The following is a 15,093-nucleotide window of genomic DNA, read 5'->3' on the forward strand; positions in this document are numbered from 1 at the left end:
ACCTTATTATTATACTCCATTTGTTTTAACATGATTCAAATGACACATGATGATTATGTAACTTTGTAAGGCGGTAACTAATTTTATATTTTTTCCAACAGAGATGTAATGCTTAAAAAAATGAAATCACATTAAAACTGCTGATTGTTTGATTATTTGAACTCAAATTCGCTAACAAATTGTTAAGTTACTGCATAGGCACTGTGTTATATTAAATTATATTCTTTAATATACGCCTTTACAATGATGTTTCAATAGGCCGCAATTGCTAAGAGGTGAGGGTTATCGGTAAAAATAAAAGCGGTAAAATAAACGAACTTTTCATTAATTTGCAAGATTGGTTGTCAGTCGGAAAGTGACACTCCAAATAATATTTTAAAATTCAAATAACACTTTCAGTTCGATAACGTAACGTTTAAACCGACAAATAATGCTATTGCTACTTTTAGCACTAGGTACATGCAAAAGTATCAATGGAGGGAAGGGAGGGAGGGTTACGCCAGTTTGGCATCTGTCATTTGAATCATGTTAGAAATAAACAAAATATAGGCCTGGCAATCTAATTGAAATTTTACTAAAAAATCAAATGGGAAATCCATAAATATATACACTGTCGTATCGTCCTATGAGGAGCACCCGTGCGAAATTTCATGTCTCTAGGGTTAGCGGTTATGATTTTGTGATTTTACATGGATTCCGAGGGAATACCGGGATTTAATGAAACCCTTATGTTTACACGCACGCATACAGCTCACAAATTTACACAATAACTACGAGTAGCCTACCTATAGGTATACTGACGGACGAATAAAAGAACAGGTCATTGTCCGTTCAAATTTGTATAAAAAACTATCTGTCTGGCCCGCCAGTGTATTAAGTAGAATAATCAAAACATTTTTTTTTAAAGAAACAAACAATAAGCTGATAAATATGGCATTTATTGATCTTTCACAGTAATGATACATTATTACGTTACAATCGTTTATATACATAATCTGGTAATGTGGTTAACACTATTTAAAATTGTCAAATCCTCTAAATAAGAGACATAATAAATTACTGTTGCAGCAGTCCTAATTATTCGTTACAAAGTCGGAAGGTACGGTCTTAAAAATAAGTACATCAACGTCAACTACTCTAACTAAAACTGAATATATACCTTTAGTTCCTATGTACTAAACAATATTTTTTTGTTGTTTTTGGTGATTCAACACTTTTTGGTATTAAAATACCTGGTATATAAAATTAGGTATATGATTATAATTATTGTACTGGTCAAGATGTTGGTGGTCGATGGTTTAGCCCCATCGCAGGGGTTGGCCGGGTGGGCGGAGGTGGGAGGCGCGGATCTCCGCGGTGAGCGGCCCGTCGCGGACGCCGTCGGGCCCGTAGTACACGAACGCGTAGCGGCGCGTGGGCAGCTTGCGTCCCTTCTGCGACATGCTCTGAAGCCGGCTCCAGAACGAGAACAGCTTCTTCTGCTCTGCGCTCTTCTGATCCTCGTTGAATACCAGATTATCTGCAATTAATGTGGAAGTTAAACCAATAGGGAATATTACTGCAATTTTCTGCCGTCAGACTGCAGCACTAGCACCAAACCGCAATCAGAGTATCTTAAATTCCATAATAAATATTAGTTTAATATTTTTTTGGAAATATAGCTATCGTTACTATCGATGTAAATATCATGTTATCTTGTTACTAATAAATATATCATGATTTCTATGGTTCTCTATTGGGTGGCATGAAATTATTTGTAATATTATTGTTACCCATAATTGCTTCTAGCCGAAATAGCGATGTGCATACTCATCATTACGCATATTTTTTACGCATACAATTAAAAAAGCATAAATACAGAAAGCATCATCTTCATGAAGACTAACGTCAAATAACATAAATACAAAAAGTCATAATAATAATTTTGCATCATTACAAAGTGCATAACCACAATCACTAGCCTAATGCATTTCTATAGGTACTATTTATTTATTTCTCTTAATGGCGGCCATAAGGCTTGGGCCAATGTCAGTTAAATTAAAGATAAATATATTCTTCTTATGCATGTTGTACGGTGATTGTAGTTTTTGCAACTTGATAGCAAAATTCCAGAAACCACTCGGAGACCACTTGCGCATTAAAAAATGTCAGACACGAGAGCAATATAGAATTTTGTGATCACTGTTCACTGTTAAGGTTAATCGCCGCATAAAACACTATCAAAATTATACTTCAACTAGCCAAAGAAGCAGAAATACCAAAATTAGATATCGTCTACATCCGCCATGTTCGAATGCTACAAATAGAATCCTATAGGTACTAATACTCTTTGGTCATGATCTGTCATGGCGACAAATTATAAAGAGAACTGACGTTGTTGGAGGTTTGCGCTAGTGTCGCCTCCTGCGCAGAGCTTTGCCTAATATTCCCTATTACATTGTTAGCAACATGCACCTACTATAAATTCTAAAATCACCATGTCCCTTTGCATGTTTGAGTAAAACTTTGGAAGCAGTCATCAACGTGAGCAGCTAGAACTTAATTGATTGGTCTCGTAAAATTCGTAATTATAGCGGTTTACGTTCAAAGTGCCTCTGCCTTTGATCACGGCCCCCCTTAAGGAGGGCGGACTTCACTCATTGGCATTGACATCTATGTATAGACTACATTTTTCTTACATCAAAACGGCGCACAAAATTTGTGCACAGCGCGGATTTGTAAACTTTTCACTAGTTTGTTGACGTGCGTGACAGGGGTTGTGTCAACGTAACATTGATGATTGAAACGCCGCGCGTTTTGTTCCAAACAGCCAGTCTAATACCGTAAGGTACACGACTCTTTTGCGTAGAAGCGTGTTCAGATATTTTTGATCAAATTTTTGTTTACAAGTTTATGACCTCGACTGTACATACATGTCAATGCTCATTGGGAACTAATATGTTAAACGAACAACTTCAAACAGATCTTTAATGTTTAAGGTAACGGCGCCTATTACCGTGGTACTTAAGGAAGTTTTCAAATGAGTCCCAAAAATTAAGGGTATCAAAGCTCCTTAACAAACGAGAATATTTTTTTTATTTAAGAGCGTTTATTGAACTTTCACTGTCTTAACTTTTTGGGCTCGTTTTAGTTATTAGTATTTGATAAAATAATTATTGAAATCAAAATACCCAAATCTTCTATTACCGTGGTAATGGACAGGCTGTGATTCCATTACCGCGAATTGAGCTTCTATTACGAGGGTATAAAAAACGGCAATTTTCTACCATCGGTAAAAGGAACGCGACACATGTTTTGGAACTTAATACCGAGGGATTAAAAAGGTAATGGCTTTGGTTCTGTATAATGTATTGTACACCAAATATTTTTGAGAAAATTTAAATAAAAAACTAAAGTTTGATTCGAATAGTGTATCCAGCCCATTGTATTTTATTATGCTTATGCCACCAGTTATAGTTGATGTATGCATGCTGAGTAAAAGTCACAACTTTATCAAAAAAATCTGCATTTACGGTACCCTAAATGTGAATTATTTTAACAGAAAAATAAAATGTCACTCGGTAATCTTTAAATTTAAGGTACACGACCATCGTTTTGCGTAGAAGCGTTTGAATCAAAGACTTATTTTTGGATAACAATATTTTCATCGTTTAAACAACTTGGCAACGGTTTCTATAGAAACTACAAATTCGAACTGTACCACAGCGTGAATAGATCAACTGACATTAAAGCTTTACCACTTTAACTATTACCGTGATATACCACGGTATTGTTAAAAATGGCGCCTATCGCCGCTGGTATTTTATACAAAAAGTATTCAACTCGAAGCCATTTTAACATTAGTTCAATTGCCATATTTTGAAGATTCGAGTCTGCTTGTATCACGCGTTAGTATAATTTTCACGCGATTAAATCTTATATCAAATTGTTTTGCAATAATTTTAATACTTAAATATTTTTTTAGCATGTTGGAATATAGCTTAGCATTATCTATGGCAGACAACTCGAAAAAAATAACAATCAGGGGGGCTACTACGCAATTCCAAAATAGAAGTTCGAATCATTTAGCTGACGCAAATATTATTTAATACAAGAGTCAGAGGGATGGTACGATACGAACTTCGATTTTCGAATTTTGTTGTAGCGCCCTGTATTGGCGGGAAGCCATTATTTTATTCAGTTGTTTTCTTAGCGTCTTTATTTTGCCGAGCTTTGAAGTGTACACAAAATAATTACATTTTTGCATTTTTTCCTCGCAATGTGATGAAAATCATTGTGTGTATAACGGGCTGTAAGGGGATTACAAAATTCTCGTTAGTAATACCCTTCTTAAGCCCCTTAATGCACAATTTTAATGTTAGAGGTTATAGTTGTGGCTCATACAACTTACCAGGAATTTCCTTTTGTCCGGGGCCAGAATCGCCGTCCCGCTTCACAGTAACGTCTTCCACGAGGGGGCTATTGTCCCAATTTTTCCGCTCCTCTGGCTTTCCTAAGTCTACTTCAGTCGACGGGTTATCATAATACAAGTGCTGGTAAGCCATATTCTTGTATTGACGGTTTAAACGAAATTTAAAAAAATCAAAGGGATCCACGTACGTGGCGTAGACCGCTTCATTATTCGTAATAGGAATATCTTGGTTTTGCAACTGCTCCGTGTTGACGCTCTGTAGGGGAGGGTATTTTTTAAAATAGCCAAACTTTCCTGATTTTTCCTTGGCATTATCTTTTAGGAAGTCGTAATAGTTATTTTGTAAGGCCTTTTGAAGGCGATCGAAAGGCCGAGGGAACCTAATCCACGGGTCCTTCTGGGAGCCATAGTCGTCGCTGACGCCATGTATCATATAATCGTTGTAATCAATCCCCTCCGGATTATTGTCAGTCGGATCACCGAACATTTTCCAAGTTTTCAATTGGTTGTTAACGTTCATCCAGTCGGCATTTTTACAAAAAAATATTTTTAGGATCTCGCATTCCGTCTGGGCGTTCTGTGTGATGTGATTGTTTTCGTTTTCTAAGCTACTGGGGCTGGGGCTTGCTTCCAAGGGCCGCAGAAGCGGGAGTACGACGCCATTCGTGAGCGCCGCTGCGGTCAGAAGCAGCATCGGTATTATTACTCGACGCATCTGAAACAATACAATACAATTACTTAGTCTTTATTGTTACACCACAACATTAAGCGATACAGAAAACGAAGCACACAGAGAGAAAATATAAAGTTAATAATAATATAAGTGTAAAAAGTAAATAAAGGTGCCTCTGCCTCGGGCAAACATCACCCACGTTCATTAAGATCTCTGCCTCTGTTATACCGTACAAGACTAATAATAACTTTAAGTCCAGTTTAGACCTGCTGTACAAATCGTGCAAGTAGCATTACATGCGAGGCCGTAAAGCTACCGTAAAGCGAACGAGTATGAACGGTCAATATAATATACATACCTAATGCAACTAATAGCACGATTTTTCTTGCAGGTCTAAACGGGCTCAGGCACTACCTTCTTTATTGAAAAAAAATTAGAAATTTACAAACGAGATATCAGATCAGATTAGAATATGTGGCTAGATTCTTTCAGATAATGTGCTGTCGGTACACATAAGTGCTTAGTAATATGTACTAGATTAGGTACACAGTTAGTATCAGAGTGACAATTCCTTTTACGTCTGGGGCAAAACGGGAAGATACAAATTCCAGGCTTAAGATAGACAACAGACGGACATTTTTGTCTTACTAACCGCGACTAAATCAATTAAGAAAATGAATTACATCTATTTAACGAACTAAATTACATTATCACAAAAATATTGGTAAGCAAATATTTAATCTCTTTTTGATTTAAGTATCCTTCTCATGTCACATTAAATCTTCGGTTTACTTTACACCCGATGAAGCACGACAGCGCAAGAATATATGTACGAACGAGTAGGGGAGGCCGGTGTGCTAAATCGGTAGTTAGGTACTAGCGCAATATTTTGCGTGTGCAAATTTTCAAAAATGTAAAAAATAGTCACATAGAAATACTCGAGAGCATCAGACATTCATAGAGTAGATGACCTACGTCTATGTGATAACCGAAAAGTATCAATCTGACGGGTTGGATGGTGAGGGTGGCCGTAAAGAGGGTAGAAAAAAAAGATATTCGAGCGTGTCAAATATTCAGAGGGAATGTTAAGTGAACCCAGAAAAATGTCCTATTCAAATGACTGATGATTTGGATGCGACCAAATCATGACCGATTTTTGAAAATGTTAAAAAAAACGTAAGCATGAAATACTGGTGCGTGACAGATTTTTATACAGACGGTTCAGGTTGATGTACAGTCGTCCTTAACTAAAATCTCACAATTATATGAAAGAAATTCGTTGATCTGATAAGTTGAAAGAAAAATTATGGTTATTTCTATTTTTTTCAATTACTCATCTTATATAAAAATAATTTGAAGAAAAAAAAACTTTTTAACAAAAAATGGAACCAACTTCAAAAACCTTGACAATAATTTTCTACTAGTTTGAAGTCGATGCCTCAGCACGAGCGACTAGGAGTGAAACTATAGTCGTCTAACTCACCTACATACCATACTATATATTGGCCTACAATCACTCCTGCTGGCTCATGCTGAGGCACCGACTTCAAACTAGAAGAAAATTATTTTCAAGGTTTTTGAAGTCGGTTCTATTTTTTGTTAAAAATACATTTTTTTATGGTTTTAGTGATTTTTAGCCAAAGTGCATCTCACAACGATTCCATTAAGCTCAAACACGGCATAGTTATATTATTTTATAACAGAGTACCGGTACCGACATTCTTCTTTATCAGGCCCACTTTAGCAAATAATACTGTCTAAATGTAAGTACCTGACTTGGTGTTAAAAATGCAAACTCGCTATTGGTATGCTTTTAAAATTTGAGAGTTGCCCGATTTCTCTAAGATCCCATCATCAGATACTAACTTGATGACATTGGGACCACCTGGGAAGTACGCCCTTTAGCACAAAAAGATAATTTTGAAATTCGGCCCACAATTGGCGAAGTTATCGCGTAACAAACACCAAAAAAAATCATACAGACGAATTGAGAACCTCCTCCTTTTTCGTAGGCGGTTGAAAATAAATGAATTCATTATCATTATTATTATTAAAGCTCGGTCACCCAAGGTACTGATGCGCTACTGTACATACGGAATCTGATGCGCTCGAGTTTTGGTAAGAGTTTTTTTTTTACTAATTTGATCGGCTATTCTCAACGGATGCCCCTATATTAAGGGTTCATATATGGTGGGGGTTCAAGGATTCTCCCTATATGGTTTTCTAACGCGCTTGAGTTAAACTTGCTTGCATGGCTCCCCTACTAATACTAACGCCTTTGGCATTTTGATATTTCTGTTCCAATTGAGTATTCTTACTCGTACCTGAATTCTTGCTGTTCGCGCAATTGGAAATAATACAACTTGACGGTTGACATGTGCTTCTTTTACATTACTGTTTATTTTCCTGATTCTAACACGAGCGTATTTATGGAATCCGCAAGTTTAAATGTAAACAGTTAAACACTTATAATAATTGATGCATCGACACATCGCAGATAGCAGACAAACGATTTTAATATGTACTCGTATAGGGAATTCCCAAAAAAAGATCGTGAAGTTAATTTACGTTGAATAAAAAAACCCGCGGCAAATTCCATGTCTCTAACCCTAGCTGTTGAAACTTTGGGATTTTATCCCGATCTCATGGATTTTTTGTGATAAAAAGTAATATAAGTAGTATTTTATTCCAGACTTTCAGATTTATAAAATATGCCTACCCACCAAATTTTGTCCAAAATTAAAGGATGGTCCAAAAATTCTCGTGGAAATTCCAAAAAGTTAAATCATGATTTTTCACTAAAGTTGCATAAAAACACCGCACCCAATTTCATGCGTGACTCTAGTCCTAGCAGTTGTAATTAAACGCGCTAAAGGTAACATTAGATAATTTTCTAATTTGCGGCGTAGGTAACTTACCTACTCAATTTTTTTTCCTAAAATCATTCAACAAATTTAACTTTCTTAAGTAAATAAGTTTTCTTATAATTTGTCAAATTATTTTTTATTTGATTTTAAGTTATGGCGTGAGCAAGGGAATATATATATATATATAATAAAAATCATTTTTCCTAACTATTATGACATAGCGTCCAAACGGAAGTTGTGGGACACCGTAGCGGCTATATATATATATATATATATATATACGTCCCACAACTTCCGTTTGATAGCAACGCTCGTAACTATAGTATATTATAGTTATAAAAGTGATTGGCTAATAGTACGGAAGTTGTTAGCGCAATTAAAAAATTGTAAGGGCCACTTGAGTTTTATCGGTAAAATTTAATCAAATATAATATGGTACTATAGTTCCACGAGCGTTTCAACCGCTATCAGTTTCCTGTCGCTTATATCGAAGAAATGAGTCGGGTAGAATGGAAGCATTTTATAAAACGTTATATAGTGTGCATGCGGTACAATTATAATTTAAAAAAATGTTGCTTACACGGTCTCGTTTCTTCAATATAATGCAACAGGGAACTGATAGCGGTTAAAACACTCTTAGAACTACCCATTTGCGTCTTTATTTTAATAATAGATTAAATCGAATGAAAGTACCTAAATATTTGTATTATGTTATTTATCTAGAATCAATTTTTAGACGAGGAATGTTAAACAGAATTATGTTTATTAGTATCTTCGTTTTACCAATGGAAATCACGTGGCGCATTTTTTCTTTTGGATATAATAAATAGATAATATGAGAAACAGTTGCCGGTGTATGTTGTCAACAGTACCATACGTATAGCTGCTATTTTATTATTCAAAACATGTTGATGATAATTAATAATTCATCATTTCATTTGCATATCTATTCGTCTTGCTTGCACAGGATAAAACTTCAGACGGGCTATAGCGAGCAGTGATTAACCCTTTGACGTCGGAAAAACGGTTAGTTAAAGCAACATATCCTATCAGGCAGATGTCGAGGAGGCCAAGGGCAGCAGGGCTACTACGAAACTCGTAACTCGAACACTCGACACTTATACTATTTTAATACGAGAGCGAGAGGGACCGCACGACACGAACTTCGAGTTTCGAGTTTCGTAGTAGCCCTGCAGACTTCCGTTTGGTATTTTTCCATAGTTTCTTCTATCTTTTCTTGACAAAATTTAGTCTTGGAGTGTCTAGAGGACCTGCTGCTCGCAATTTCGTCAGCGTCTGGCGGGAACTTTGCACTGTCCCGGGATTAAAGTGGGATACAGTGTAGCTGTCAATTTGTGAGGGAATTTTTATAACCGATTCCTTAGTACCGATTACCTACCTACACAGAAAGACAAAGGTTGCCTCTTTATTAAATAATAAATACTGGCTGTTGCTGGCAACACAAGTTCTACAGTTTTAGTATGGTAAGTAGAACGTATTTCGCATTAACGCACAGCATTAATCAAATAGCATTTGAAAGTGACATTCATTAAACTGAGTCGATCTCCTTTTGTTTCCTAACTAATTCTAACACAGCCTATTAACACGATCCCAAAACAACACAGATCAGTTATAGATTTGATCTATGTTATTTTTGTTCCCACTTATCATGGTGTCGTATTAAACTCATACAAACAGTGTTAAGTAATAACAATTGTTTGCCTTTTAAAGCTCCTGGTAATTACTATGAATTTTCGTGTCAAAGAGAATACTAGAAACAATTAACTTTTAAATGTAACGTAATTCGCGACTGGAAATCGTTAAAGAGTCCGTTTCAGGCGACTGCGACCCATTGCCAATCTTTGATCTTAAGCCGCCCTAACTCGATTGGGTTCAATCGGAACCGGTCAAGGTGCGAATTCAATTTAATAAATCTATTTCGATTAGGTATCGAAAAATGAATTTGGAATCACCCACCGTTAAATAGATTTTCATAGGTATAGTAACCAATTTGATTTTTAGACTAGTGTACCCAGATGCCACTCTATTTAAAACCGTCAACGAGTGCAAAACAATCATAGACTCTAATCTCAAATATATAATTTCTTTTTAGGGTTCCGTACCCGAAGGGTAAAAACGGGACCCTATTACTAAGACTCCGCTGTTTGTCCGTCCGTCAGCCCGTCTGTCATCAGGCCGTAACTCTTGAACCGTGATAGCTAGACAGTAAAAAAAAATCACAGATTATGTATTTCTGTTGCCGCTTTAACAAAAAATACCTACTAAAAACAGAATAAAATATATATTTAAGGGGGGCTTACAATAAACGTGTTTTTTTGCCGTTTTTGCTCGATATTAATAACGGCAACAGGTAGACGCTTGCAATGTTCATAGAATATTACGTCGTATATTCAAATAAAAAAAAATGTTTAAGGGGACTTCCATACAACAAACGTGTTTTTTTTGCTAATGTCTAATGTTGTATGTGTCCGACTCGCACTTGGCCGGTTCTTGTTATAGTGCAAATGATATTTTCGAACGCTCTGTTCACTCTGGAGCTAAGTTACCAATTTTACCCTTTCAGTAGCGTAGGTACAAACCAAATCATTTACTATCACAAAGTGAGTGGATTATATAAATGGTACAATGATATTGAAGTTCGTCACAATCAGTCAGTGTAGGCGCACATTAATCAAGATTTGGAATAATAATAAAACGAATACTTATCTACTGCAAAAATATAAACTGTGCTGTGCAAAACAAAACTAATAAGTAATTGATAAACCGACAAATATGGTACAAGCATGGGGATATCAGAAATGTAAAAACCTACGCAGAGCTAAATCGGATCAATATTTAGTTTACTGAGCAAGTGCTCAACAATACATGTTTTCTTAGCAACTGCACAACACAAATAGTACTAACCTATTGAACTTATTTCAGATAAAAAAACAACCGAATCGATAACTTCCTCCTTTTTATAACTTTCTTTATCTTCGAAATTACTGAAAATATAGCATAAAAAATAGTTCTATGTCTACCTAATACGTATAGCAACCTATAGATTAGGAAAATCTCTACAAAGTCTATAGATAGTTTTGAATTGTAGAAATTTTCAGTAGTGGATTGGAAAGTACGAAACACTTATCACGCAAGTTTAACATTGCCCAGTTTTTTTATCACGTAGATACGCGTTTAATCTCAACGCAATTTATAAAACCACATATCTCCCAAAATTCAACACATATGAAAATTGATAATAGCGTACTCACTTTGAAAAAGGCGCAATAATTAGAAGCAGGTGAGAAAACTCTCAGGTAATTAAGTTCTTGTAGACAGCGATCAAGACAGCTTTAAAGTGTCTCAAATGCAAATACCGCAGTCTGGGAAATTATTTCGTTTGACCATGCCCCTTATTTGTGTACAGAATGACTACATTTTTGTTATTTAGGTACATTTATGGTATCCACTAGCCCCTCAATGTTCACAAAACGATAATTTCTAACTTATAAGGCAGCTAAGTAAAAATTGGATAGAGCCAAGATTCGTGCCGAGAACATATCGCATTTATTTATTTGTCATATACGTAACGAAAATAGGTGCCAGAATAAGCACATCACAAACACGCGATAGTTTTTCAATCAGAAAATCATTCTCGCTGCCACTTGTAAATAAAATATGATAGGGGATATTCGGTGAACATTTTTTATGAATATTGTTGCTTAAGTTCGACGGGATTGGCCGTTTTAGTATTCATGGGAGTCCACGGAGAAAACGACAGTGTTCATGGGTTAAGGCTATGCTCGTAACTTTACTGCCGCTCGCACTTTAGCTTGCGTCAGCAAAGAATGCTGCCTGCCTGTTTGCGGTATGTAGGGTCACTTTTTGAACAACAATGAGGCATCTTTGAGCTTTTAAATTTTATATACACCTCACATAACCAAACCAAATTAGTAGGAGAGACCAAGGAGAGCTGTGACAGAGGAGAGTAGTGACAACGTCGATTTTTGGGAACTTATTAACTGCTAGCAAGCTCACAACAGCACGCGTTTTGCGACTAGCTCTTACTTGTCAAAACTCTTCTCGATCTCCCCTAAAGTTGAAAAACCCCTGACATTCTCATTTCGAAGCTCAATATCTCAAAAACAGCTGAACTGATTTTTAACAAACATGGCTATGAACCGCAAGGAAACTCAATTTCACGTAAAAAAAAACTGCATTGAAATCAGTTCATACGTTTGAGAGCTACGATGATATGCAACAGACACAGTCATTAACGTCAAACATATAACACCACTCTTTGCGTCGGGGTTTAAAACAGATATTTCAAAGGGCGTAAACGTGTGATGTCGACAAGAATATAAGTTTCAAAGAATATCCTGTTCAGTAATCGTCGTATTCTTTTCAGTCCCTGGAGATTTGGAAATAGAACGCTAAGGCGTAGGTATATTAGTATATACCTACGCCTTAGCGTTCTATTTCCGAATCTCCAATCTGTTGCCTCCGATCCTATAATGGTTCTGTTTTTGCCAACTGAGGTACGGAACCCCATAAAAACAGGGGGTCCTTTAAATAGAAGAACCTTATTGTTTACGGTTGTACTTTATGAATTAAACAGGTACGAGTAGTAGCAGTTTGATTTTTTTAGTGATGTACCGAACCCTCGGTGCGAGAATCCGATTCACAGGTTTTTTCACCGCCTTCAGAAAATGGAGGTTATCAAACCAATTTGATTTTTATTTTCGTTTGTGAAGGAATGCCTTCAATTAGGTCCCATAAACACCAAATCAGGATCTGATGATTGGATCCTAAGGAAATCGAGGGAAGTAGGGATACCTATGGTAATTTTGATGTATATTAGTAGTAACTCGTGCATTTGCTCTTGAAATCATCATTTGGTGAAGTGGAACTGATGATGAAGAGTGATGTAGGTGAGGTAGGCGAAGACGACTATAGGTCCACTCCTGCTGGCTCGTGCTGAGGCACCTACTTCAGACTGGTAGAAAAATATTTTCATGGCTTTTTGTAGTCGGTTCAATTTTTTTTTATTTTTTTGTACTATCAAAAGTATAAAACTTAAATTCAGACTGATAATAGAGGTTATACTCCATTTCACAAAATAATAAAAACCGGTCAAGCCTGAGTTAGTCTTAGAGAAAACATTAAAACTTTGTCAATAAAATTAAAAACAATACTTATGTTTTTGTATTAATTTTTTGAATATATCTTTTTTATTAATTTTAAAAATAAAGTTATATTTGAGTTTTTAGTATTGAATTAAGGTATATGTCCGAGACAACGTTAAAAAGACGGAGTAGGTACTTATACGAAAAGCCCCAAAACTATGAAACCGCTCCTCAAATTAAATATACGATAAGATTAAAAAATTTAACACTCTACACGTTTTTAAAGTCGAGTACAATTTTCTACCATTTTCAAATGGTCTTACCACGAGTAGTGTTATTTTAAAAATCTTCCGTCTGTTGATCAGACGTAACTCCATTGAGAATAAACTTTTCTTGTAAGTTTAAAAAGCCTAACCTAAGCATGTATTTTACTTGATTACTTACTTAACCTAACTTAGGTTAATTTGGCTAGTGCACGAGAGACACATTAATTGGTAACCAGACGGGCGGCATACTCGCTGACCTGACGCCTTATTGTCTAACGTACCTACTTACTCGTAGAATCACTATCGTTTTCACCACTTTTTCTGTCACACGTATAGAATGTGGGTAAAAAGAGTGGTCAATGCGATCGCCAACGTCAACGCATTAGACAATAGGGCCTCTGGATGTCGAAACGTACCTTTAGGTAAGCAGTGCAGTCTTTCTATTTTCAGGGTTCCGTAGTCCACTAGGAACCCTTATAGTTTCGCCATTCCTGTCCGGCTGTCATTCTGTCTGTCTGAGTTAGTTATACACAGCTGTAATTTGGCATGAATATACATATCAGTCACGCCGACAAAGTGGTAAAATAAAAAACATTTTTTTTTCTTTCAATGTCTACTGTAAATTTTAACGTAAAAGGGCTAAACACACGTTTGATACTTTAACGCGCTCAATCCTAGGCGGTTTTTTTAATAGTAGATTTATTCAGTTTAACCTCTATCTGTCTGTCTGTAGTCAAATCTTGCAAGTTAGATTCGACCAACTTTCAGTAATCGGATTGACTTGAAATTTGGCATACTTATGTAAATTGCGCGACAGTACAATAATCTGGTAGTGTCATTCTGGTAGTTTGGCTAGGATCATCTCCGCAGGACGGAAATCTTCAACGGTTAATGGAATCGACTTGAAATTTGGTATGCAAATGTAGTTGGGGTGACAGTGCAAATAAAGTCGGTAAAAAGTACAGTCATTAAAGATAGCTTGTATTAAAAATGAAATTTTTACCATAAACTTATTTGAAATTATTAAGGTTTTATTTTAATTATAAAATGAATACAATAAACTAACTTAAAATACAAATTTGCTTGGGTGTCTTATAGTATATTAATTAACATATTTTCATAATATTAGGTCCCTACCAGGTACCTAATTAACAGGTGTGAAATAATAATATTGAAAAAAAATGCAATTTCCCCTTCAAAAAGTTAATGTAATAAATAGACTTGTCTAGAAATTTAAACTATTTCGTTGAAGACAATTTTATTGTGCTCGTCGCAAACGCTAATGATGCAAAATCTTATTTTAAGCTCAGCGCATACCATTTAGCGACGCAGCAGTAACCGAATTACTAAAAGCCTGAGATCTTAATTCACGAGGCGTAAATTCGAGAGGTGGAAAGCACTCTGAAATTGCCTTTTTTTGTTTTAATGCTTTTAATTAGAGTAGAAAAGTGAGCTTATGATTAATATTCCTGTATGAACGCCATTATGGCACAAGTTTATGGCGGCGTACTTTTTGTCCTCGACTTATTTTTACTGCAAAAACCGCTTTACTTGCAAGGTGCCCGAAAATGTATCCGGAACATTTCCGCGTAAGGTTTGTGAAAGTTTATTGACAGAATTATCAATTTAATATGAAGAAGTACTTAAAGTAAGTGCAGTCTACACTTTAAACATAAGATTATTGTATAGAAACATTTGTCAATCACAATTAAATAATCGTGAAAAACATTCACACGGGCATTTATTCAAA

General features: G+C 35.8%; 1 protein-coding gene across 4 annotated transcripts in view; it reads right to left on the reverse strand.

Moving 5' to 3' along the window:
* Positions 1-917: 917 nt before the first annotated feature.
* The window catches only part of LOC141426619 (uncharacterized), a 72,242-nt gene continuing 58,066 nt past the window's right edge, over positions 918-15,093 (reverse strand). For 3 of the 4 annotated variants that reach the window (XM_074085660.1, XM_074085650.1, XM_074085665.1), the window contains 2 exons: positions 4,391-5,126; positions 918-1,519 (listed from right to left, as the gene is read on the reverse strand). In XM_074085660.1, the coding sequence (XP_073941761.1) occupies positions 1,299-1,519; positions 4,391-5,126 (957 nt within the window). In that variant the 3' untranslated portion in view covers positions 918-1,298. Of the gene's footprint in view, positions 1,520-4,390; positions 5,127-13,759; positions 13,829-15,093 lie in introns of those variants that run through there. The other variant, XM_074085674.1, reaches the window with a different exon arrangement.

The sequence above is a fragment of the Choristoneura fumiferana genome, chromosome Z (genome assembly GCF_025370935.1).
Source record: "Choristoneura fumiferana chromosome Z, NRCan_CFum_1, whole genome shotgun sequence".
Taxonomy (NCBI): domain Eukaryota; kingdom Metazoa; phylum Arthropoda; class Insecta; order Lepidoptera; family Tortricidae; genus Choristoneura; species Choristoneura fumiferana.